At 41.6% G+C, this 26,651-nt stretch overlaps 1 protein-coding gene across 1 annotated transcript in view; it reads left to right on the top strand.

The window, feature by feature from the left end:
* The window catches only part of LOC114664143 (CCN family member 4-like), a 37,284-nt gene extending 13,795 nt beyond the window's left edge, over positions 1 to 23,489 (top strand). Inside the window, exons 2-5 of the mRNA XM_028818123.2 lie at positions 8,713 to 8,995; positions 9,453 to 9,707; positions 12,698 to 12,891; positions 22,658 to 23,489. Coding sequence (XP_028673956.2) covers positions 8,713 to 8,995; positions 9,453 to 9,707; positions 12,698 to 12,891; positions 22,658 to 22,957 — 1,032 coding nt within the window. The 3' untranslated portion in view covers positions 22,958 to 23,489. The remainder of the gene's footprint in view (positions 1 to 8,712; positions 8,996 to 9,452; positions 9,708 to 12,697; positions 12,892 to 22,657) is intronic.
* Positions 23,490 to 26,651: the final 3,162 nt, after the last annotated feature.

Here is a 26,651-nt window from a genome sequence, read left to right as displayed (position 1 = left end):
TATCTATCTATCTATCTATCTATCTATCTATCTATCTATCTATCTATCTATCTATCTATCTATCTATCTATCTATCTAAAGCCTTATAGGAGTCACTTTTTCACTTGTAGGCCTGCTTCTCCACCTCATTCATTGGTCAAGAATCCTCCTGACTTTAATTTAAAAAGCCATTTTGAAACTTTTGAAATTTGTAGCCAATGTCCTGACATTGTCAGCTGATTAAACATACACGCGTGTATAATGTATTAATGTTGGGTAAGCGTTCAAATGCTCCTCTTTGCTCTGCAGGTCTTGCCAGTCTGCTTTACGGTGCTAGAAGCCCAAACTGGAACTTTGCCAAAGTAATCAAAGTTTATAGCATGTAAAAAAGGACAGCTTGTACTTTGTGAAATACTGTAAAACTATTTAAAGTCTAGGTAAGAATGTTCAAGAAAAAACTCTCTCATCAGAGGAATGCAAGCTAAAGGTTAAATGGCGGTAAAATATAGCCTGAGGACGAGTGAAGAAAGTATGGTGTCATGGGCTGTGTCCCCTGCCATGAGTTAGTAGTTAACCTTCTCTCTGCCGACTGTTTAATGATTTTCTTACAGCATTATGCAGCATGGCAGGTGTGTGTCAAGTGCTGTACATCTGTATAATAATGAGTTGGACCCTCATTTATACTCAGATCAGCACACACATATCAGACGTTAGACTCGACAAGTTGCGTGTTTCTGGTCGGGTATTCATTCAGGGTGGCTCAAACTGCTCACTTCTTCATTCTCTGCCGGGCACCAGCAGTTGCAGGGCTTGAACCTGAGACCTTTGGGTAACAGAAGAGCCTTCTTGGCCTTTGTTAGTTTACTAACCTGTTTTTTTAATTGTCCGGTTTGTTGTGTTCACTTTCCTCTGCCTGTTTTTGGTACCATTTTGACTGTTTATCTACTAACCTTTCTTACCCCTCATGTTCCTTGCTTGTTTCGGTCAGGACTGAGCCTGGGCTCTGGACACTGACCACTTCTTTCAAAGGTGGTTTGTCCTTTGGCTTTGCCTTTCCCTTCTTGGTGAATGGAAGCTGTAGTAGCCTGTGATGTGTGTAATTTTTGGTTTATTTTAGCATTTCTCTGTTTATTTTACATGTTGTTTTCCTAGGCTATGTCCACACTACCACATTTTGATTGAAAATCTGTTTTTAAATTAAAACAATCTGAGTCCACTCTAGCATTATTAAATCATTTACAAAAGTATTTCTGTTCACACTAAAATGACCAAAAACACATATGGCATAGTCATCTGGCTACAATACATGTATGCCAAAACTATAGCTGTCTTGGAAAGGGTTGGTAGCACAGCCAGCCAAGAACTGTAGCAATCCATAAATTACCGGTACGTTCTTTTGTGCATGTACACAGCATTTAAACTATACAAAACAAAATGTAGATTCGTACAGGTAAGCAACACAACAAGCATCATGGAAAGCAACTCTTCTATGCCTGCTATGTTGGAATATGTTTGTCTTCCATGAAGGGTGGCAAACCAAGGAATGATATTTTGTAATGAGCAGCATCCAGTCAGGGAAAGGTCACTTAATAAGCACAAACAAATTGGAGCACAATTAAGAGTCTACATTTTTGAAAAACTGCATTTTCACACATTCACACTACGTGTTTGGAATTATAAGTCTTTGCAGAGCATTTTCAAAAGTCTCAGTTTTTGGGGGTTGAAAACACCTGCGTAGTGTGGACAACAGATTAAATATCTAATATTAATGTCTGTGTTTTCATACAAAAACGTAGTATTGTGGATAGTGCCCTAGACTAATAATCTCCCATTGATTCCTAGGATCCAGGATGGCAACAATGTCATGCTAGCACATAATGAGAACGGGCATGTAAAGTCATGGGATCCTATAGAGATGGCCTGGCAGACATGCTTAATCAACTCTTGTGATCTTTTTCATAGAGAGGGCCTACAAGACTGCTCTGTAATCTGAGTTTGAGTCCCATCACTGCTGCTGCCCCACTGAGGACGAGTAGCTGAAAGGGGGCATCATTCCTGACCAGAAACAGTCTGGCACTGCTGCTGTCACATGCCAACTCCAAAGGGAACAGCAGTTATTTGGCATTATATGATAGCTGATCTCTGCTCCAAAGAATTAATTTAATTTCAATCCACAGATGATAATTGGATTGAAGTCAGGTGCCAGATATTGTCCAGTTCCCAGTTTCATACTCTTGATTATGCTAGTCTTGTGACAGGCAGCATTATTCTATTAGAAATACCAAGATTGGTGCACTTGTACCATAAAAGGGTGCAACTGATTCACAACAGCATTCGGATATCCGGCAGCATTCCAATATGGCTCTACTTACACCGTGGGGTATGATGTGTATCACAAACACACACTTCATACTATTTCACTGCCACAGTCAGCCCACATGGTTTCTACAGGACGGTAGTGAGACCAGCTATGTTATATGGGTTGCAGACGGTGGCACTGACCAGAAAACAGGAGACAGAGCTGGAGGTGGCAGAGCTAAAGATGCTAAGATTTGCATTGGGTGTGACGAGGATGGACAGGATTAGAAATAAGGACATTAGAGGGTCAGCTCAAGTTGGACAGTTAGGAGACAAAGTCAGAGAGGCGAGATTGCATTGGTTTGGACATTTGCAGAGGAGAGATGCTGGGTATATTGGGAGTAGGATGCTAAGGATAGAGCTGCCAGGGAAGAGGAAAAGAGGAAGGCCTAAGACAGTGGTTCTCAATCTGTGGGGCAGGCCTCCCTAGGGGGGGCACGAAGTAACAAAAAGGGGGGCGCGAAGATGTGAAAAAAAGAAAACAAGAATAGAAAATATGAAAATACTTTTATTGAAACCAAAACAAATTAACTTAAACTACATTCTGATACTAGAAAAATAAATACAGAGTTAGATAAATGTCGATAAAAGTTAAGTAGATATAATAAAATATGCATCCATGATATATCATTAACTAGCCAACCTGTGGCGTAGCTTACGCCGCATAATTATTTATTGATGGGTGAACACTTCCTGAACGACACAGTTGTCCAAATGGGGTGGGTTTGAGGATACGACTGTAATTGAACGAAAAGATGGAACTCTGGAGAGAGCAACATATAATTGTCCGTGACTGAAAACTGGTTTTGGCAGATACAGGCATATCTTTTTGAAAGTTTGTCCCTGTGCCTTATTAATTGTCATTGCAAAGGCCAATCTAACAGGAAATTGTCTGCGTGTAAAAGTAAAAGGCAAATTTAAATCTGATGGGGTCAGGGAAATCTGAGGAATATGGACAGTTTGTGAGGTAGCAGCTGCGATTCTTTTACACTCTAGTACATCGCGGTGAATGCTGAGAACAGTCAGTCTAGTGCCTTTACAGAGACTTCTTGCTGGCATGAGGTTTCTGAGAAGCATGACAACTGAACCAATTTTAAGTTTGACTTCAGTGGGAGTAATGGCTGCCTGGCGGGTCATGGGAATAACGCCGCCGGATCGCCAGTCGGCATCGTTTATGGTCGGAACTACGACGGTATGTGATCTTCTTCGAACCTCCGACTTTCGTTCTTGATTAATGAAAACATTCATGGCAAATGCTTTCATTCTCGTGCGAATTGTTGGCCCTGTAGTGTGTGTGCCATGGTCGGCTGCTTAGTGAATTGTTGGTGGGCGGGGCTCGGTCTTGCGTGCATCTTGCTTGCCAAGGACTTAGTGAATTATATATATAGATTAAAAAAGAACAAATTGGTATTAGTGGGCTCCTTTCAAAAAAACCTTAGGGGGGTGCGATTAAAACTGTTATGAAAAGTTGGGTCGCAAATACTTAAAGGTTGAGAAACGCTGGCCTAAGAGGAGATTTATGGATGTGGTGAGAGAGAACATGTAGGTGATGGGTGTAACAGAACAAGATGCAGAGGACAGGAAGATATGGAAAAAGATGATCCGCTGTGACAACCACTAACAGGAGCAGCCGAAAGAAGAAGAAGTCAGCCCACATGGTCTGCATTCAGTGACTGCATCCATGGGCTTGTGGGGGTTTCTTCATATTCTGATTCTCCTAACTTGAATGAAGAATGCTTTTCCAAAGCCTTCATTGTCCTATATTTGTGTTCTTTAGTCCTCCTGCATTTTCATGTTTCTGGCTTACAGGAGGGAAACTTGTTTGGGCCATTGGCTGTCTTAAGGTACAGCGAGTTGTGTGTTTTGATACCTTCATTTCACTAAGGCCAGATTTATAGTCAACACCACCACATCTGATAGTCTGAGGACACCTGAGTAGCATCTGTCTGAAGTCTGACCCAGAGTCAGAATGTATTTTATTTATTCAGCGCCTGCAATTGCCAATAATGCAATCTGTTTAATCCTGGAGCATCAAAAATGCGGTGGGAAAAGGATCTCTTACTCTTAAAATTGACCAAATTGTTTCCAAGGCAAGATCCAACCTGCGAATGTTGCAATCGAGCTCCGGCCTCAGTGAGCCATATATTTTGGGCCTGCACCAAATTAAGATAATTTTGGACCAAAATTTTTAAATGCCTATCAGACAGCCTTGGCATCACAATCCCTCCTAATCCACTAACAGCTGTGTTTGGTGGACTCCCAGATGAACTTAAAGTGGAGAAGGACAGACAAACTGTGATTGCCTTTACTACACTATTGGCACGTAGACTTATCTGCTCAACTGTAAGAATCCTAGCTCTCCTTTTTTAAGTCAGTGGGTAGCTGATGTTGTATGCTATGTTGAAATAGGAAAAAATCAAATTCTCACTTAAAGGATCTGTGCAAAACTTTTATAAAATCTGGCAGGATCTAATCAATAATATCTTAAAATAAGCATTTAAATTGAGGAAGCAGATTCTCTTCCCTTTTTTATTCTATTTATATTTATTTATGTATTTATTTTTCCTACTATTAAAGTTTTACTCTGTTGGCCTAGCTCTCTTTCTCATGGGTGGAGGTTGATTTGATTAGAACCTAGTTTTGTAAAACTTGACTTGCTTGCATGGAATGTTTTTTTGATTTTAAATAAATTCAATAAAAAAGCAGAATATAAGAGGGACGTGTTTTCAAAATCAGTGTGTCTCACTTTTGCAATAAGCACTTTTATGAAATAGGTGTTAGGTATTTGCCTTAAACAACGCAATCATTTTTGGATTGTCCTCTTTGTTTTAATTTCAACAACACCGTATTGCATTTATTATTTCAGGTGCAAATCACATATTATAGTCAATAATTAGCTACATTCAGAAAAAAATATTCTTTAAGAGGTATGCAGTTTACTTATATTCTGTATTGATTCTATTGTTTTCTACATATATTTTTAGTGAATCTTAGAAAAATAATTTGTAATGGATGGCACACATGAGCTGGCATCCAGACTGGGATTATACAAGATTCTTTACCCAGCTGGGAAGGGCAGTACAATGAAATGAACCGGGGGGGTGTGCACTGATAAATCTTTTCTTGCACACTACGCTAGGTGGTACCCTCCTCGGGTTAGGATCCTCACTCAGATGCTCACAGGACATGCTGGAATGTGTAGTTCCATAACGCAGCCCTGTTGGGTTCCATGGGAGCCACCAGGGGGCACTGAAGGTATTCACAGTCCTTACTTTTTGGGACTTCTGATTATCCCAGAAATGCTTCCATTGAGCTGTGCCCCAGCACCAGAGGTGTTCCAGGGTCTGGCGTAAAAGAGGCCAATTGACCTCATCCAGGTGAGTTGGAGTTGGGTGGAAGGAGGACAAAGCTTGCCTGGAAGATGTGGAAGAGAAAGAAGAGAGAAGAATTGTGTTTTGGTTGATGACTTATTTAAACCCTTTGTGCAAGGTATTTTCTAAAAATAAACCTTTCATTATACTGGGACTTGTGTCTGTGAAGGTGTATCTTGGGTCTAGGGTTCTGCAATGCCCCCTGGTAATGATAAATCATGTCTGAAAAAAAATAGTTGGAAATTTGTAGCATTATATTCATGATTTATTATATTGACTATTCCCAAGTACTGATAGTCAAACAGTTATCGCGCGACAAACTAACTTTACTTTGGTGTTCCTGAGTAGTAGGAAGATAAATATAGACACAGTTCAGCAGCACCAGCCAGCATAGGCGTGCAACTGCATAAAGAGCAAAGAACTTAAATCAGGACAAGGAAAATGCAGACAGCTCCTCATACGGAGGGTCAGGGTCACTGAAGCAGACCCTTCTGCTTTTTCCATCTCTTTATTTTTCTTTCTCATGTTAATACTTGGCTATTATATTCTACATATTTTAGAAGATATCTTGAGGTAGTAGTAGGCTGCTATGTTTGTACCTGCACCTTGAGTACAGAATTCAGTTTTCCTGCAGTTTCATATTTTCTTTCTGCAGTGTTGATTAGAGAGTCTAAACTTACTCCTGAGATGTGCTGGCATCCCTTGCTGGGCTGGCTGCAGTTATTGCCATCTATTGACTAAAAACCTTAAGCAGAAAACTGCATAATCTGTGAGCTGCTGATAATGTTGAGGGTGACACACTGGTCACTTTTACTGTCTCTTATTTCTAAAGGAGTGCTCATCAAGTTCAGTCCCAGGGGCTTCCACTGTAGCTCTGGATTTTTGTTCCGTTCATTTTGACAATCAGTGAGTCATTTTACCTGAAATTGAGCTCACTGTTTAATTAGCTGGTCTTTTTTCTCTTATTCTGCATTGAGAAAAGTGCAATTGAGTGTAAGATTTGCATTTATAAAAAATAGAAATAATTATTTTTTTGTCATAACTTTACATTCTTTACTGCCTTTTATTGTTGTCCTATTAATTCACCTTTTTATAGGCAGTTGGCTCTTTTAATTTTATTATAGCTTCGTTCGCCAACCCCCCCATTCACGTCTCTGCCGCTCACGTTGTAAAGAGGGGGGCTGAACGCACGCCAAGGAGACGCAGTCGCGGTCTCCTGTGTATCTGGCCAATTCTGTGACCCAAGCGTGACAGCAAATATGTAGATTTCACTTTCACAAAACAACAAATCTTTTAATTCTCGTAGATACGCCTCTTCATTGGGAAGAAACACTACTTTTTCCTGATGGCAACACGAATTAGACGATCTACAAGACTCTGACTTAAAGTTTAAATCCGAACAATATATTCGATCTCTTTTTGCTGTTCCATTATTTCATCCATCCATTTTCCAACCCGCTGAATCCGAACACAGGGTCACGGGGGTCTGCTGGAGCCAATCCCAGCCAACACAGGGCACAAGGCAGGAAACAATCCTGGGCAGGGTGCCAACCCACCGCAGGACACACACAAACACACCCACACACCAAGCACACACTAGGGCCAATTTAGAATCGCCAATCCACCTAACCTGCATGTCTTTGGAATGTGGGAGGAAACCCACGCAGACACAGGGAGAACATGCAAACTCCACGCAGGGAGGACCCGGGAATCGAACCCAGGTCCCCAGATCTCCCAACTGCGAGGCAGCAGCGCTACCCACTGCGCCACCGTGCCGCCGCTCCATTATTTCACCGAGTAATAATTTCCGTTTGTTTGCGCTAATGCGATCTTTACTATTATTTTTTGGAGACTTTCGAATTTTCGTACTTCCATTATCTCTAACCTGCTCTGCATGTGTATCACACCAACGTTTTTGAATTCTTTACGACGTTCTACTTTTTCATCTACTGTTTGTCTCGCGGGATGTGAAAGTGTCTCTCTGAGAAAGTCACGTCTCGTCTCAAGATATCCTCTTTAATAAAATCCCTATGTGCGTCCAGGTGTCCGTGTGTGGGTGTCTTCTGGTGAAGTGTGCATGCGCGGGGCACAGTGCGATGCGTGATATTACTGTTAGAGAAAGTTAGAGGCGTTTTATGGAAATGCAAACCAGTATTACTGCGAGAGGAAATTAAAGGTACACAATACAGTGACGCATATTACAGCCACATACAAGCCAGTATTACTGTCAGAGGAGATTAAAGGCATATTACCGACGTGCACGCCTGTATTACCGCCAGAGAAAATTAAAGGTATATTATGGACATACAAGCCAGCGGACATACAAGACGGTATCCTTCAATAAGGGCGCGCACAAAAAGGCGAGCCTCAAAAGGGCGACCTCAATTGGGTGCAGCGAATAAAGGCGCACGTAAATAAAGATCTGCACCTGTTCCTCTTCACATATTCCAGAGCCATTTGAACTAAATTATCTACGAACGCTTTTATTCGCCGCGCTTAATTGAGGTCGCCCTTTTAAAGCTCGCCTTTTTGTGCGCGCCCTTATTGAATAGAGCCGTACAAGACAGTATTACTGTGACAGAAAATTAAAGACACACAATACACGGCGGCAGCCCACGAAGAACGGTCAGCTCAGCAAGTAAACATCAACAAAAGAAAGGCTGAAAGAAAGAAAAATATGACCAACAAAAAGAATGAGGTCAAAGTCCCTTGCCATTTAATATAGACTGTTCCTACTAATGTTTATGCACTACTGTTCTAGCGCCCGTTATTGTAACGGGCTAAATGACTAGTTTTTATATAATAGAGAGATAATAACAGAGAGGAGTAGACACCAAGACCAACAGATCAGAGCACAAAATATACAAACCCTGGATTGCGGAGCTGTGAGGCAGCAGTGCCAACCACTGCAATATTATTCTGCCCATAATCCTGTATGTACATTTTAAATCAAATTAATGCTATGTACACAGTTAAGTAATAGATTTGTTTCCCCTTTTCTCAGGCAAACTGTCAGAATTTAACAACCATGACCCCAGCGATCCCATCAGCAGTGACAGAGGAGTACACAAGGACCCAGTACTGCAAGTGGCCATGCAAATGTTCAAAGGTGGCACCGAGCTGTCCCGCAGGGGTCAGTCTTGTGACGGATGGCTGTGATTGCTGTAAGACCTGTGCCAAGCAAGTGGGGGAGATGTGCAATGAGGCAGACATGTGCGACTACCACAAGGGACTCTATTGTGATTATAGTGCGGACAAGCCTAGGTACGAAAAAGGAGTGTGTGCACGTAAGTCACTAAAATGTTAACGCTAATTCAGCACAATGCTTTTAGTGTATTCCTTTTGATTCTGTGAGCTTGAGGCATATTACATTAAGGAACAGAAGTTTAGTGAAGATTGTGCTTGGAAAAAAACAATATATCTAAACAGGAATATTTTGTCTCAAACTGTAGTAAATTTAGACAACCAGGTGTGAAGTTTTCATAGGTTTATAGAGTAATTATTGTCTCATGTACAGAGAGTACTGAACTTCTAAGGCTTAGGCCTTATTATGCATATAAATACATTAGTTATTATTATTTATTGAATATTACAAGTAAGCAGGTAAATTAATATACAGTATATTACAGTGTAGCCATGTTTCTGTGATGTCTCGTTTTAAAAGCTGATAGATGAAAAGTTGGAGTGTATTTTTTTTGTTTCTTACAAAGTAATGACTTGGTGTTTTTTGTTTTTTTTTGACAGATATGGTTGGAGTTGGGTGCGAACATGATGGTGTCATTTACCAAAATGGACAGAGCTTTCAGCCGAACTGCAAATACAAGTGCATGTGCACCAATGGAGCCATTGGCTGTGTGCCCATATGTAGAGATTCAAGGCCACCGCTTGTGTGGTGTCAAAATCCTAAACGGGTGAAGGTGCCAGGAAAGTGCTGTGAGGAGTGGATCTGTGATGAAACCAAGAAGGTCAGGAAAACAGCCCCACGGGACACGTCTTTTGGTAAGAAGAAGATTACTTAATGAAGTCATAAATGTATAAGGATTTAAACATACATACAGTACAGCATCACCAATCTGGAACAATAGGAAACACCATCATCTTTCTCAGCTTGAACTGTGTATTGTCTGTTGTTTTTTTATCATTCTTGTCTTTAGTTGACTGATCCCTCAGCTGGTGTCCATCAGTTTTTGTATCTCTTAATTTTCTGAATAATCTCTTTCCACCTCTGAGCTGTGGGTAAAAAAGAACCAACAATAGCACTAGCAAGTTTAAGGCACAAACTAACTCCAGATGGCAATCATCATCAGACTAAGACGATGTAGAACAACCAGTTAGCAGACATGAAGGGTGGGGAGTCGTGGGGGTTTAGGAATATGCCAACTGCACATACCCAGTGGCTAATCTGGAGATCCAAGTTGGGTTTGTTGATTGAGGCAGCAATCATAAGCACTGCATCACATTTTTTCACAGAATCACTTCATCTTACATCCATTGTGGTCAGTAGTGGGCAGAGCAGCACCCCAAAACCCCAAACACAACTACACAACACAGTCCAGGGTTCAAACAGAACATAATTTTATGGTACCTCCAAATCTTTTCCACAGTAGTACAATACACAATCTTCATATCTTCTTCCAGTAATATAAACCTTATTGTCTCCTTCCACACCTCCTACATCGTCTCATCCACTCTCCTCCCGACTCTGACCACCCATAGAAGAAACTCAGCTTCTTTTATGCTGGATCAGGGAGTACTTCTGGTGCAACCACATTACATCCAGGAAGTGCTTCTGGGTCAGGCAGAAGTTCTTTAAAGTGGGGATGGCCATAGCATAGCAATTCCATAGTCCAGGAAGACTGCCACCTATTGTATTGGAGGAGCAAATAGTTCATATGATTAGTTTCCTCCTATTCTTCTTAAGAAACCTTGATCGATCTCAGCCCAAATGCCAGCCCATGCCTGGTGTCCACGACACCTTGTAAATTCGATTATACGCAGTATATTGTGAGCTCATTATTACCACATCATTTTGTAGCAGGTGTGTTAAAATAGGTATGTATGCTGTCAGGTATGAGGTAGGAATGTGAAATATGTGCACTTCTGTGTCTGTGCTCATGTTACACAATTAAGTATGTGGTAAGAATTCATAATTACCTTCTACTTACAGTTTATGCATAGTTGTAGAGTTGCTGGAAATAGAGAAGTCTAACACAATGTGTTTTCAGTCTTTCTTTACATCTGTAGTTCCCAACCTTTTCTATGCACTGCACCCCTAGAAAATCTTTGATTAATGCTCGCATCCCCAACAAAAGAAATTTATTTGAAGATGAAGAAGTCAAATGTCTAATTTTTTAACTACAAACTGAACCACATTTAGTACTACGGGTGAACAAATAGAACTCAGAAGAATAAGGTTGGGTGGCACGGTGGAGCAGTGGGTAGCTCTGCTGCCTCGCAGTTAGGAGACCCGGGTTTGTTTCCCGGGTCCTCCCTGCATGGAGTTTGCATGTTGTCCCCGTGTCTGCGTGGGTTTCCTCCGGGTGCTCTGGTTTCATCCCACAGTCCAAAGACATGCAGGTTAGGTGCATTGGCAATCCTAAATTGTCCCTAGTGTGTGCTTGTTGTGTGTGTGTGTGTGTGTGCCCTGCAGTGGGATGGCACCCTGCCCGGGGTTTGTTTCCTGCCTTGTGCCTTGTGTTGTCTGGGATTGGCTCCAGCAAGACCCCCGTGACCCTGTAGTTAGGATGTAGCGGGTCGGATAATGGATGGATGAAGAATAAGGTTTTAACTCGGTGCCTAAAATTTTAATATAAATTGAGCAATTTACCTTAATAAATCTCAATGATCTTGTAAATGTGTGCCCCCATGAAGCTTCGACACTCGATTGGCAATTCGGGCTATCCTATGAAGAATCAAGAGCCATGAGGGGAAAAAGGCACGACCAACAATCAAAGGGTTTGGGGGACTGGAGACCCCTGTAAAGGAACAGGTGCTGGCACACCACTAAGCACTGAAACTCAATCGACAAGCTTTGTCCCCCAATAACACCTGCACTGCAGTCCAAAAACAGATGTGGCGCACAGGGGAAAATGCCGTGGACTGCCAGCAGGAGAGATGGGATGAGTGTAAGCAGAGGGTCAATCCCCCTTGTACCCCACTCCACCCCAACGGCAAAAATGTCAAACAAACCTCAAAATCAGTGATACTTCACAATCACTGCACTTGCACAGAAAACAATACTGGACCTCGTCCTTCTCAACAAATCATTGAAAGGTCCAAATTTCTCTCTCTTAAAAAACGTTATTTGCCTTTACGAACGCTCATGGAATCCACAAGAACAAAGAAAGAGCTTAACTTTAGAACACATACCATGTTTGTGAAGAAGTACCTTCAACTTAAAAATGCCACATTTATCCTTTAAATAATTGCAGTTTTTACAAGTGTCTTTCCTTTAATAAATAAAGTTCAAACACCTTGTTAAGTATACCACTGCCTCTTATAGTGGAAATACAATGACATCATATGCCGCATTAAATCCAAACCATGTGACTAATAATGTCATAAAAATGGTGGCAAAGTCCACAGAGCACAGAAATGACTACACACGCCGTTAACTGTGTTTTGGTCACAAAGTGTTTCATGTTTCATCGCTAGTGACACAAAGCTTTCCCCCTCAGGTTCATAATGAGAGAGCAAATCTGAAGACACCCACAGTTTTGTGATCATGGTTAGTCTTCATGGAACCCAGCATGCACACACATTTATACATCCAAAATAAGCCATATATTTCAAATTAACCACATAATACATTTCAAAGATTTCCTGTAAATTTTGATTTGCTTAATATTTTGTGGATATTTTTTGTTAGGGAAGAAAATCTAGTCACTGTGCCTTCACCGAGGACGTCTTAGCCTGTTCCAGTTCTGCTTTTTTATTTTTCTCTGTGTGATAGTAATAGTGAGTCTATCTGTTCTTTTCTCTTGAAACAGTGAATGAGGTCGAAAATGAAGCGTGGCATAAAAATTGCATCACACAGAGCACCCCCTGGAGTCCATGTTCAAAAACGTGTGGAATTGGACTTTCAATGAGGATTTCCAACGCCAACGATCAATGTGAGCTTATCAAAGAGAGACGGCTCTGCAACCTCCGGCCATGTGAGGCAGATATAACCAAACACATCAAGGTAACCAGTATGAAAATGTACAACAGTTTATTGGTTTTGCAGATGTTTGCTATATGGGATACTGGGGAAAAAAATGTAATTCAATAATACTGTAGCATTTTGGGGCTCTATGCTACACAAATAATGCTGAGACACGGATTTTGATGATCAGACTTGTGACCAGTAAGGGACGCTGCAACCTCTCCAAACCTCAAACACAACTACACAGGCACCATTCCCCGGTAAAAATAAAAGATTTATTAATAAAAAAAATCCTTAACAATTGGTCTCCAATACACTGTAGCGGCTAAACAATCCCTCCTTCCCCCCGATTCCCAGCTGACGGTCTCACATTTAATAAAACCCGTAAACGACAACAAGCAAGACAAACATTCACGACAAAGTCCAGAGCACAGTCCAAATGTAGCGGCAGCAGATGCATATTGGAGGGTAGAAAATCCTGTGAACAGTTTGCTGAGTTGAATATTAAGTTTGTCCTACCATTTCCTGAAGTGGTGCAGGATACGGTGAGTGGGAGAACTCTCTTAGATGAAGTTGCAACCAGTCCATTCACTCATATGAAACAGGAGGGCACGAGACAGACCATATATCCAGGAACCAGGAGCAGTAATCCAATGCAAACCACTGGTAATCCAACAGGTGAAACAGCCACAGAATATTCAGACAAACAACAGGAATCCTCCCAGTGTCTTGCAGTTTCCTCCATTTAAAGAGCTTTCCTTCTTCCCAGCGGCCCCCGTGTCCTTTGCTGACATCCAATAGAGCAACACCCTCGGGGTAATTGGGATATGCAGTCCTTTACTTCGTAGCACTGCTACAGCACACAGTTATCTCTGCTCCCTCCTCTCCTTTACCCCTCCAAGTGAGCATTGTCTTCCTCTTGACTGTAATTTGCCCGGATGTGGCAGAGCAGTTCCTTTTATCTTGGCTCTGAGAGTACTTCCAGTACATTTTTATAACATTTATTCCTATCAGAATGTGCTCACCACTGTGCCACACTATCACCAGGGCCCCCTCAAGGGTACATTGTCCCCCTAGGCAGTGTTGGTTGCAAGCACTCAAAAAGAGAGAGCCAAAAGACTGCTGTTCCCCTTTAAGTTCCATGCAATCAGATCCGTAACTGAAACCAACGAAAGAGAGGACAGGGGGTCCTCGTTGGAGACCAGGAGCCTCGAGAATGCATTATGAAATCAACAAGTGGTGAGGTTGCTCGACACGCATCTCCAGGACTATCAATATAACAATCGGATGAGAAGGCACACTTTGCTTGGTATGCTATGTGCATGTATACATTGATAAAATCCATTTTGACTATTTTTCTACTCCAATTCCTCTCCTTATCATCACTGACACTTTACATACTATAATTTTGTGCAGGTTTTCTTTTTCCCTTTTAGTCTATAATATGTATTTAAATCGACCTGAAGAATGTTTCTTACTTTTCTCAATGCCATTTCCAGTTGGAACATATGCCACATCTCTCTGCTTGCACAGACACCTTCATTAACATAACTGTTTCTTTATGTGCTTTATTTAGTTTCACCGTTAAGCACCATTCAGAGCCTATTTCTTCCATTTTGTGCTCTAATCTCTTCTTTACATATCACATATTCTAGTTCTCACATTCTATTTTTTGTTTGTCTGAAAAAAATCTCCTTTAGCTCAGATCTTCTCATATTCCTCCAAGAAATTTAAAAAGGGAAACAATACTCTTGTAAGCAATTTACGTCAATGATTAATCCAGCTATTGATGCGAAAATGAATTACTTTCACACAAGGCCAGTTGGTGTTGGATTGCGCTGCTCACTCAATTAATGACATAAATGAAACATGTTATTTGTTCACTTAGTGTCCTTTATTGTATTTTGGTTGAATACCTGGAAACATTCCTGAGTCAAACATTTGTTGCAATAAAGGAAATCAAGAAGGAACAAATAATATTAATGGCATTACCCAAAGATATACAGTACACATAGTAAGTTAATTTTCTGCTTGGGCTTTGAACACATCTTTATATTTTTCATATAATAATGTCTGCCATTCATTCTCCAAGAAATCTTCAGTGTTCACGTTTGATTTCCTTCAGAAATGATGCTTAGAATTGAAGCCAAATAGTTCAATGTTGGTTTCATCAGACCAGTGAATCTTGTGTCTCACAGTCTAAGATAGATAGATAGATAGATAGATAGATAGATAGATAGATAGATAGATAGATAGATAGATAGATAGATAGATAGATAGATAGATAGATAGATAGATACTTTATTAATCCCAAGGGGAAATTCACATACTCCAGCAGCAGCATACTGATAAAGACAATATTGAATTAAAGATTGATAAAAATGCAGGTATAACAGACAATAACTTTGTATAATGTTAACGTTTACCCCCCCGGGTGGAATTGAAGAGTCACATAGTGTGGGGGAGGAATGATCTTCTCAGTCTGTCAGTGGAGCAGGACAGTGACAGCAGTCTGTCACTGAAGCTGCTCTTCTGTCTGGAGATGACACTGTTTAGTGGATGCAGTGGATTCTCCATGATTGACAGGAGCCTCCTCAGCGCCCGTCGCTCTGCCACAGATGTCAAACTGTCTAGCTCCATGCCAACAATAGAGCCTGCTTTCCTCACCAGTTTGTCCAGGCGTGAGGCGTCCTTCTTCTTAATGCTGCCTCCCCAGCACACCACGGCGTAGAAGAGGGCACTCGCCACAACCGTTTGATAGAACATCTGCAGCATCTTATTGCAGATATTGAAGGACGCCAGCCTTCTAAGGAAGTATAACCAGCTCTGTCCTCTCTTACACAGAGCATCAGTATTGGCAGTCCAGTCTAATTTATCATCCAGCTGCACTCCCAGGTATTTATAGGTCTGCACCCTCTGCACACAGTCACTTCTGATGATCACGGGGTCCAGGAGGGGTCTGGGCCTCCTAAAATCCACCACCAGCTCCTTGGTTTTGCTGGTGTTCAGGTGTGGGTGGTTTGAGTCGCACCATTTAACAAAGTCCTTGATGAGGTTCCTATACTCCTCCTCCTGCCCACTCCTGATGCAGGCCACGATAGCAGTGTCGTCAGCGAACTTTTGCACGTGGCAGGACTCCGAGTTGTATTGGAAGTCCGATGTATATAGGCTGAATAGGACCAGAGAAAGTACAGTACCCTGCGGCGCTCCTGTGTTGCTGACCACAATGTCAGACCTGCAGTTCCCAAGACGCACATACTGAGGTCTGTTTGTAAGATAGTCCATGATCCATGCCACCAGGTATGAATCTACTCCCATCTCTGTCAGCTTGTTCCTAAGGAGCAGAGGTTGGATGGTGTTGAAGGCGCTAGAGAAGTCCAGAAACATAATTCTTACAGCATCAGATTCCATCAGGTGTATTTTTGCAAACTCCAAGCAGGCTTCCATGTGGCATCTAGCCACTCTGACATAAGGCCCAGATTAGTAAGAGTGTTGCAGTGGTTGTTATCCTTCTAGAAGTTTCTCCCATTTCCAGACAGGTTCTCTGGATCCCGAAATGACTCTACTCCGTTGGGCTCCTGAGCAAGGCCCTTAACCTACAATTGCTTCATCCTGGGTATGACGTTAATCTGCACCCAGCCCTGTAGGTAGGCCCTCCAACCTGCAGGGAAAAACCTGGGGCTTGGTGGCAGAGTTGGCACTCCAGCCACCATAAAAACCTCACACTGTTCCATTCCATCTGAACTCGTGTGGTGTTGAGGTGTCACCCATCGCATGGCTGCACTCAGGTCCTAATCTGGGATCCCGAGTTGATTTGTCATGTGGTGGGTGCGGCAATGAGCTATATCAGTGTGTGCTCCTAACCTCTCACTGGAGCCAGAGTATCTATCGAGTTGTTGGTCGCCTCTCTTACCAAGGCCCTTCTTCCCTGATTGTTCAGTTTGGCCGGGCAGCCAGTTCTAGGGAAAGCTCTAGGGAGAGTCATGGTTGTCCCAAACTTCTTCCATTTAATAATTCTGGCTGCCACTGTGATTTTGGAAACCTTCAATGATGTATTTTCTGAAATGAGACATATGTTAAACCAGCTCACTCTTGTTTATATTTTAAAATATTTATGTAACAGCTATTCAACTTTCCGAATTGAGCAGACTTTATATAATAAAAATTTCAGAACAGACATTTTTGTATACAGAAATACACATGAACTGAAGACATTACACTGAAATTTGTTTTTTATAACAAAACTTTGCTAGAAGACATCTGCATTGTTATGCGTAAGATTCATAAAAAAATCCCACAGTTCCCATGTCCTGTATTTACATATTGTGCATAGACCTTTGTCACCAGACGGAAGTAATGAGATTCTGTCTCGGTTAAATTTAAAATAAATGCCCTTGCAATGCTGAAGCAAATTACTGCATTTATCTGCAATTTCAAAAGTGTACTCCTTATGCTGATTAAGTGCATTTTACAGATGGTTTACAGTCTGAACATTTAGAGTAAATGACATTATATTTGAAACAAGTACATACCGTGTCTGTACTACTCCTGTGCAGTCACCGTCTGTGTGGAGTTTATTTGTTCTCCTTGCATCTCTCTGAGCTGGCAATCAGAAGGTTGCCAGTTCAAATGCTGTAAATGCCGTAAATGCCAGGAGTGATTCCACTCCATTGGGCCATTGAGCAAAGCCTTTAACCTGCAATTGCTCCGTCCTGGGTATGACGTTAATCTGCATCCAGCCCTGCATGTAGGCCCTCCAACCTGCAGGGTAAATTCAGGGCTTGGAGGCAGGATTGGCACTCCAGCCACCATAAAAAACCTCATACAAGTCCAGTGTGGTGCTGAGGTGTCACCCATGGCACAGCTGTACTCAGGTCCTAATTGAGATCGTGAGGTCATTTGTCATATGGTGGGTGCAGCAACGTGCTATATCAGCGCCTGCTCCAACCTCTCTCTATCCTGCATCTCCATTGAGGTGTAGTTCATGTTGATTGATGAGTCTGAATTGTAACAGATGGACTGGCAGCTTCTCTATGGTTGGGTCCTGTCTTGTGCCCAGTGCTGATGGGAAAGGCAAAGGCTCTAGTTCTTCACAAACCAAACAGATTGAATTACATGGATTCAGTTGATGGATAGATGGATCTGCATCATCATTTCTTCTTTCATATTTCATTCATACTGTGTCACTGGCAGCCTTCACATATGTCACAGTTTGTCAACACCTCATGGTTTAATATAACAAATGATAACGATTATCAGGAATTTTACAGGAAATATGTACTGTAATGGAGACACATTATTCCCAGCCACCACACTTCTGCTCCTTCCACTCAGTTTAGTGAATGAGGGAAGTGAGATACGTGGTTTGGGATGGGGCCCTATGTGTGGCCATTAAAAGAGTGGACTACATCCTTCCCCTTTATGTCAGGGGCTCCCAAACTTTTCTATGCCCCCACACCCCTAGAAAACCCCCTGCAAAAGTATTATCACCTTCAAAGATGAAGAAGTCAACTTTCTAATTTTTGAACCACATACAGTACTGGAAGTGAACAAACTGAACTCAAAAAAGTAAGCTTTTAACTCAGTGCATAGAATTTCAATATAAATTGAGCAATTTACCTTTATAAATCTCAGTAATCTTGTAAATGTGAAGCTTAGACACTTGATTGACAATCGGGGGCTTCGGGTATCCCACGAAGCATCAAGCACAGCATGGAAATGACACACAATCAATGATGAAGGGATTTGGGGGATTGGAGACCTCTGTGAGGCAACGGGTGTCACTGCGCCACAAAGCAATGAAACACCGACAACGAGCTTTGTCCCCTGATAACACCTGCGCTGCCTGCCTATGTAAGATGTCGGTGCTGCACTACCAATGCCCAAGTTTACGGATAAAAACTTTTCAAAAATGTCTCTGTGACCAGAGATTCTTAAAGAAACGTATCTAATTAAAGTTTTTTTTTTAAACATATTTTGTACTTTGAAGGGTGTGCGCATGGTGGCGCAGTATTAGCGGTGCTGCACTGTAATCAGGAAACCAGGGTTTGCGTCCCAGGTGCTCCCTGTGTGGAGTTTGCATGTTGTCCCCATGTCTGCATGGGTTTCCTCCGGGTGCTCGGATTTCCTTCCACCGTCCAAGGGTCAGGTGAATTGGCGATGCTAAAGTGGCCTGTGTGTGTGTTTGCCTTGTGGTGGACTGGCGCCATATCCAGGGTTTGTTCCTGCCTTGTGCCCTATGCTAGCTGGGATTGTCAGCACTACTAACTGCACTTCAGAAGGGGTCATCCACCTGAAGATAAGCATGTTTGGGCCCGGCTAGTACTTGGACTGGAGACCATCTAGGAAAAGCTTGGGTTGCTACTGAAAGAGGTGTTGGTGAAACCAGCAGGAGCCGCTTACCCTGTGGTCTGTATGTGAATCCCAATGCCCCAGTGCAGTGACAGGGACACTGTGCTGTAAAAATGGCGCTGTCCTTTGGATGAGATGTAAAACTGAAGTCCTGACTCTCTGTGGTCATTAAAGATCCCTGGGTATCCTTCATAAAGAGTAGGGAGTATCCTGATGTCCAGGCTAAATTGTCTATCATAGTCTCGTCTGTTGTGGCCCTCTAATCATTCGCTGTCTCTAATTGGCTATCTCTCTCACCACTTCACACCAAATAGCTAATGTGTGGTGAGCGCACTGGCGCAAAAATGGCTGTCTTTGCATCATCCAGGTGGGTGCTACACACTGGAGTGGTTGAAGTGGATCCAACCTGTCTATGTAAAGTGCTTTGAGAAGAAAGAAAAACACTATATAAATTTATTATTATCATCATTATTATTATTATTATTTTGGCCTGCAGCACCCACTGACATGACGTCTTGCACTCTCATCTATTGGTGATCCATTGATCTATTAGTGTTCTGGCCTTAACCAGTTTACTGGCCATGTTTCTGCCTTCCCTTCTTAAATATATTCATTTCCTGGTCATGTTTCTTTTTCATGTAAAAACTCATTGCAATACCAATTCTGAGCTCTGGCTGAGCCTATCGTGTTCATTCGAAGAATGTGAAGTTCACGTCATTGTAATCAAATGGCCGTTCTTAGAAGCCCTGATTGCATTATATAAAACACTCCCGCAGATGGCATGCACTCTAACTTTCATTTGTACAGCTTAGGCTTTCTCAGTTAAATCACCCAAGAAGGAAATGTATTGCTAAGCAGGCAGACACCTTTTAATTTTATTTTTTTTTCCATCTTAGATAATGTAATCTTCTTGTCACGCATTGTCCATCCACCTTAGTAGCTGTTTTGAATATGTCAACAGTTCTACTTGAACAGAATTACTTTTACAACAGGAAGCTGGGTGAAGTAATTATTATTAATTATAGGAGGACCCCTATCATTTTTAAGCATTATTCACACAGGATTTGTTTTTTTTACCAGGAGGTGCTGTAAAACCTGTGCTTGAAGTGGGCCAGTACGTGCTGATACTTCATTTTACTGCATTTCCCTGTTATTGCTTTATGAGTACCAGTAGTTAATGTATGTGTATCGGTGCGTACCATCAGTTCCGGCTAGGGAATCCATTCCCGGGCTCCCGATTACCAGGAGCCTGGGATTCCCAGACATTTTTCATTCCCGCATTCCCGGGAATGAAACTGCTGTAATTCCCGGGAAAACGGGAACGGCCACGGCCAAGCTGGCATATATAGCGTGTAAAAATCGATCAAGAAATAACAGAGTTATAGTTGAAAATAATTAAGGTGGCGCCATTGCTGCAGTTTGTACTTCATCAGACAACAGTTTGAACAGCAATTTGAAATTGCAATGCGTCAGTCTGTTGCATCCGCATTATCTGTGCCAAGAAACTTGCCATCACAGAATGATGACAAGAAACTGGATGCATCAGTAAAAGCTGAAATGGCGGTGTTTCAGAGCAACTGTAAGCGCAGGCGTTGTTTAGAATAAGTGTATCAGTGTGTGATGACTGTGCCGCCTACTTCAGTGGAGACAGAGTGTGCTTCTCAGCGGCTGGCGTACTTCTGCATGAAGGTGCGCTCTAGCGTGGACGACCACACGCTGGACACGTTAATAATAAAAATAATAATAATTCATTACATTTATATAGTGCGTTTCTCAGTACTCAAAGCACTATCCACACAGGGAGGAACCCGCAATCTTCCACAGTCTCCTTAATGCAAAGCAGCAGCACTACCATTGCGCCACCTGTGAGGACGTTGTGCTTTTCACGCTCTTATTACCACAACTAAAGATACATGTACTTATATGACAGCATGAACTGCTTGTAGTTAAGGTTAGTCTTTAATTTGTGTCAATATATAGCAGTAGTTTTATTAAAAATAAGTGTTGGTCGTTCTAAAACCGTTCACATGTGAGATGCACGTGTACTGTGACATCCCAGGCGCCCAGGATTCCTGGGAATGAAATGCGGGATTCCCGAATTCCCGGGAATGGCAAACCCGTCCAGGAATGGATTCCCTAGTCCTGGCCACACTAGCAGACCTTATAACAATATGTCCACTCGTACTTCCAAGGTGGACCTGTTTTCCGATAGGGGGCGCTAAGTTCTTTTTTAACTGCGGTGGCTTAAGTAACCTAAAACTGTATAGATATAATATTAAAAGGCGATACCCCTCCCTTAGTGATATAGCAGTAAGAAATCACATAGGAGAAATAACTTAGCTTTCTTTAATGACGACTTACATGGCAATACAGATGAGGAAGCCAATGACAAGACTTTTCACCAAAGTGGGATCTCGATGTATACAGTCTGCCATTTTCGTTGCTGCGCTGGAAGGATTTTCAGGATCGGATGACGTTACCCCCCATCCGTCCATCGGCTTCAAAGGTGTGCCGGGCAATGTTCCAAGGTTTCATACCCTTTCTTCATGTGCAGGCCCCCACTTAAGTAAATCATGCCATTCCAAACAAGGAAAAGAAGACCCAATGTCATGCTGACTCTGTCACACAGAAATAGTACAATGTCCATTTTCGTAGTTGTCCCTTTCTTGTCTTCTAATGCTTGCCTAGCAGATCTAAATGATGAGCCCCTGTGTGCTAAATCTGGCCTTGTGTTAGCTGTACATGTGAGAAGAAGCAGATTTATAAAATATTTTTTGTACAGAGCACAGTGACATATTAAACATATAAACTTATTACAGGACCCCATCCCTGAGCGTTTTGATATCAATTGTGCATATCAGTGTACCTTCAAGGGGATAAACCCTCCATTTTTCAGCATGCACAACAAAAAGTTCCGGTGCTGTTCTTATTTTCCACTTCACGCAGTTCGGTAAAGTTTATTATTACTGGAGGATCTGTGTAATTGTAGTCCCATCTGAATCACTCAGATGGCTTTATTGACATGTTGATTCACATGGGACTAGTAATCTGGGGTTATTTTTAACTGACTTTTTATAGAAGGTGAAAGGTTCCACAATCTTTTTACTGAGATGCGAATGTGCAGTTTGTAAAAAGTTGCTAACATGAGTAACTAAAATTACAGAGGTCCTCCTGTAATAATCACTCTACTCACCACCTTCTTGTGTAAAACTAATCCTGTCCGAATACGGCTTTAGGGGTGCATTGGAGTAGATCAAGAGAAGCATTTTTAACACCGAGGCCGAGGGGTGCTCTTCTCTCGAATAATCGTGCGAATCTGGAACAATCTAGTTGAAGCACAAATATTAGACATCTCGATAAAATATTAGCTATTATCAAATCAGGCTCGACAGACTACACTTATCATGTTTTCTTATTCTTCTGTTAAGCACATCTATTTTATTGTGTGTTGCAGCCAGGGAAGAAGTGCCTGTCGGTGTACCGAGAAGACGAGCCCCGGAATTTCACCATATCTGGCTGCATCAGCAATAAACCATACAGACCCAAATTCTGTGGAGTCTGCACAGACAACCGGTGCTGCATACCTTACAAGTCGAAGACCATCAACGTTCTCTTCGAGTGCCCAGATGGGTCTGTTTTTTCATGGCAAGTCATGTGGATCAATGCCTGTTTCTGCAACCTCACTTGTAAAAACCCTAATGACATTTTTTCAGACTTGGAGCATTACGTGGATTATCATGAAATTGGAAATTAAGAACCTGAAATAGAAAGTAATCTGTGCTTCAGATTTTGCCCTCTATGGTGTAAGATTCTGTTCAAAGAACTGTCTGGAGGGGAGTTGCTGTCAATGAAGGTTTGGTGGGAAGGTGGGGAGGGGGAAAATGGTGATGAAGGTCCTAAAAGGTCAAGATGAAGATATCAGAGACACCAGCCAATTCTTTGAAGATGGTGTCTATAAGCAAGCTAGAATAAATTGAAATGTTTCCTGCTACTTGCTTACTTCTAGAAATCCAATGAAGAAGTCTCTTTATTTTAAAAGAACTATGCATTGTGGGAAACGGCCCTTTTCCTAATGGAAAAATAAATATTCTAAATGACAATGTTGTTCTGAATACAACAGGGCAGCTGCATATGAAGCAAACCAAATTCAGCTATTTGTATTTGGATTTTATATTGTACCGGTTATATTTTATAATGTCAATGTTGTGCTGTATCAGAATTTTTAACACATATCTCTTAAGACTTGCCACTGCAATGAAAATTTAATATATTGTTATGCTTTTCATTCTATGAAATTTGTTTTATGATGACTTTTTTAAAATTAATTAGTGCACCTTGATATTTCCACCCCCATACCCACCACCTCGAACCCCGATTGCCTAATCACACCGAATCCTGTTCTCAGTAGAAATGCTAGATCTAATAGCACAATGAAGGGAGTTGCACTAGCACTTCCTGGGGCACAAGATCAAATCCCACCCTAACCACTATACTAACTCACATGAAACAGTACAAAGAAAATGAAAATGAGCAGAAGAAGCGAACGTCAAAGAACGGGCCACAGGTCAAAACTGATAGACAAGGAGATCTTCCATCAAAGTCAGAACAGAATCAAAAAACATTCATAGTCAAAAACAATTGCAAGGATTGAGAAACCAGAAAGGACTAAATCAGTGGTTCTCAATCCTGTGGGGCAGGCCCCCCTAGGGGTGGGCGCGAAGTAACAAAAAGGGAGGCGTGAAGATGTGAAAAAAAGAAAACAAGAATCAAAAATATGAAAAATACATCTATTGAAACCAAAACAAATTAACTTAAACTACATTCTGATACTAGAAAAATAAATACAGAATTAGATAAATGTCGATAAAAGTTAAGTAGGTATAATAAAATATGCATCTATGATATATCATTAATTAAAATAGAACAAATTGGTATTAGTGGGCTGCTTTCAAAAAAACCTTAGGGTGGGCCGCGATTAAAACTGTTATGAAAACTCGGGTCGCAAATACTTAAAGGTTGAGAAACGCTGGACTAAATGATGATCTTTTAATGCAAGCTTTATATGTTGTGGATGACAGGGGGCGCTCCAGCTCCCCAAACACCTGACACACACAGGTTAGGACATCAGTCTACTAAACAAGAGGATTTTACTCATGGGAATCTCCTACTGGCAACTGTTTCTCACACTAAAAACACATTTCCAAAGCACACAATACTAAAGCACTCAGCAACTCTTTGTCATCTTCCTCTCTCTGCCACTGGTCACTGCCCCCTCCACTCCTCCTCACAAGCTTTTTCACCTTCCTCCCGACTCTGGCTCCCTGAATGAAGGCAGCAGGCTTCTTTTATGTTGCACCCAGGAGTACTTCCAGTGACCCATTAGTGTGGTCCAGAAGCACAAAAATAAAGTAGGGCTCTGCAGTCCCTGCAGCACCCCCTGGCGGCACCCATGGAACCCAACAGTGTGCAAACTCCAACCCCCAGTGAGCCCTGTGGGAATATGAGGCACCTCTGGAACCCATGAGGGCTGTCATCTAGGGATCTGTGCACACTCTCTCTCTCCCAGTCCTTTCATTATGAAGGCGTCCTGGGCAGGTAAGGACACCGGCTGTTCTTCACAACGTCAAGCTCAGATATCCCAAAAATGCCTGGGGTGACCTTTGTATCATCACGAAAATGACATCACAAATGAGCACACTCCGGGAAATTATACAAAAAAATCTCCAAAGTGGCGGCAGAAACAGAAATCTAAGACGGTGGCACCCAAATGGGAAACAAATTCAGCTGGATCTTCATAGGCAGATGTGAGTGCCTGTCTGAAATAACTAGCATTTAATGAGCAAACAAAGACCACAAGACTGAAAATCAGTACAAGCAACAGGGAAAAAAACATTTATAACAAGAGGAAACTCCAAAAAAGACTTGTAAAAGAGGGATTTTCAGAAACCTCTGGAAAATGTGGTAATTCACAGGGTATAGCCAACAGAAAGCCGAGCGTAGGAGTCACGGTCAGATGACTGGAGCTGAGAGACTGGTGAATTCCAGTATTTTGTATTTTATTCAAAGCAACAAACAATTAAAAAAAATAAACAAGTACACACGCTGCACATAAACCAAAAGCACGGAATGCAAAGTCTCTTGGGAACAGGTGAGGGCATGACTTTATTAAAAGTGTCTTCAGTAAAATGGTGTAAAAAATATGTTCATGCTACTTAAAAGAGATATCCATCAATTGTCAAATAAATTTACTCCATGTAATGGTCTTGCAGAACGGCATCAGGTGCAAAGCAGGAACCAACTCTGGAAGGTGTGACAGATAGTCCAAGTGTATACTCATTCATAACGGGCCAAGTCATCACTGGAGACCAAACACAACAAAATGCTGTCCAATCTCCACAAAGACTCCATCGTTCTAATAACAAGAACACCGGGACACAGTTGGAAACTTGTTAAGGGTAAATTTTTCACAAACATTAGGAAGTTTTTCTTTACACAGAGAACCATAGACACGTGGAATAAGCTACCAAGAAGTGTGGTAGACAGTAAGACTTAAGGGACTTTCAAAACTTGACTTAATGTTACTTTGGTAGAATTGAGTGATAGGACTGGTAAGCTTTGATGGGCTGGATGGCCTGTTCTCATCTAAATCATTCAAATATTCTAAAGACGGAGATTGTAATATAAATTCAAGTGTGTAGTTTTTGCTTTGAGGTTGTAGTGCTAATCATCATAACCGATAATCATGGGGCCTTGTAGGTGTTACTGAGATGTTTACTTATATCCCTGAATTATACACTGTGAGAATCTACGTTCAATTAATCAGGTTTTGTCATTCTTTCCTATTGAATTTTTATTTAACATAAATTTTTTGTTTTTATATTTTGAACCGTCACATCACAAGCTCCTCCATTACTAGGCAGTTGCCTCACGGCTTATTTCATCACGGTAGATGTTATTTAATTCAATCCACACACCAGACAGACTGTCTGATATCAGCTTCAAAAAACATTTATCTAATTTCTCAATTTTCCAAAAATTGCATTATGTAGTACATCATAAAAATGTTATTCAAAGACAGAGAGTGAATAATTCAATGTAGAATGAATGGCACTTGTTTAACACCATTAACAAGCTAGTGAGCAGTCCTTTACCGCCCATGAAGCACACAGAATATAATCTTAGAAAAGTGTCACCCCTATTAAGAGCCTCTGAGGAAGTTACATTATGTGAAGGCTAGGGGGCACCACTGGACCCCAAACCCCAATCATGAACACACAAAACATTCCCAGGTTCAAATAAAAGGGCATTTATTACAAGAATACCTTGAACAGTAATAAACAGGTCTTCTCTCCTCCTTTCACTCTTCCTCTGTCTCTACCGCACTGCTGCTCCTCCAAAGTGAATGTTGCCTTCCTCCGCTCCCAGCTCTGACTTGCCTGGACATGGCA

Source organism: Erpetoichthys calabaricus, chromosome 13 (assembly GCF_900747795.2).
Source record: "Erpetoichthys calabaricus chromosome 13, fErpCal1.3, whole genome shotgun sequence".
Lineage (NCBI taxonomy): Eukaryota > Metazoa > Chordata > Cladistia > Polypteriformes > Polypteridae > Erpetoichthys > Erpetoichthys calabaricus.
This window is presented reverse-complemented; position numbering and strand designations above follow the sequence as displayed.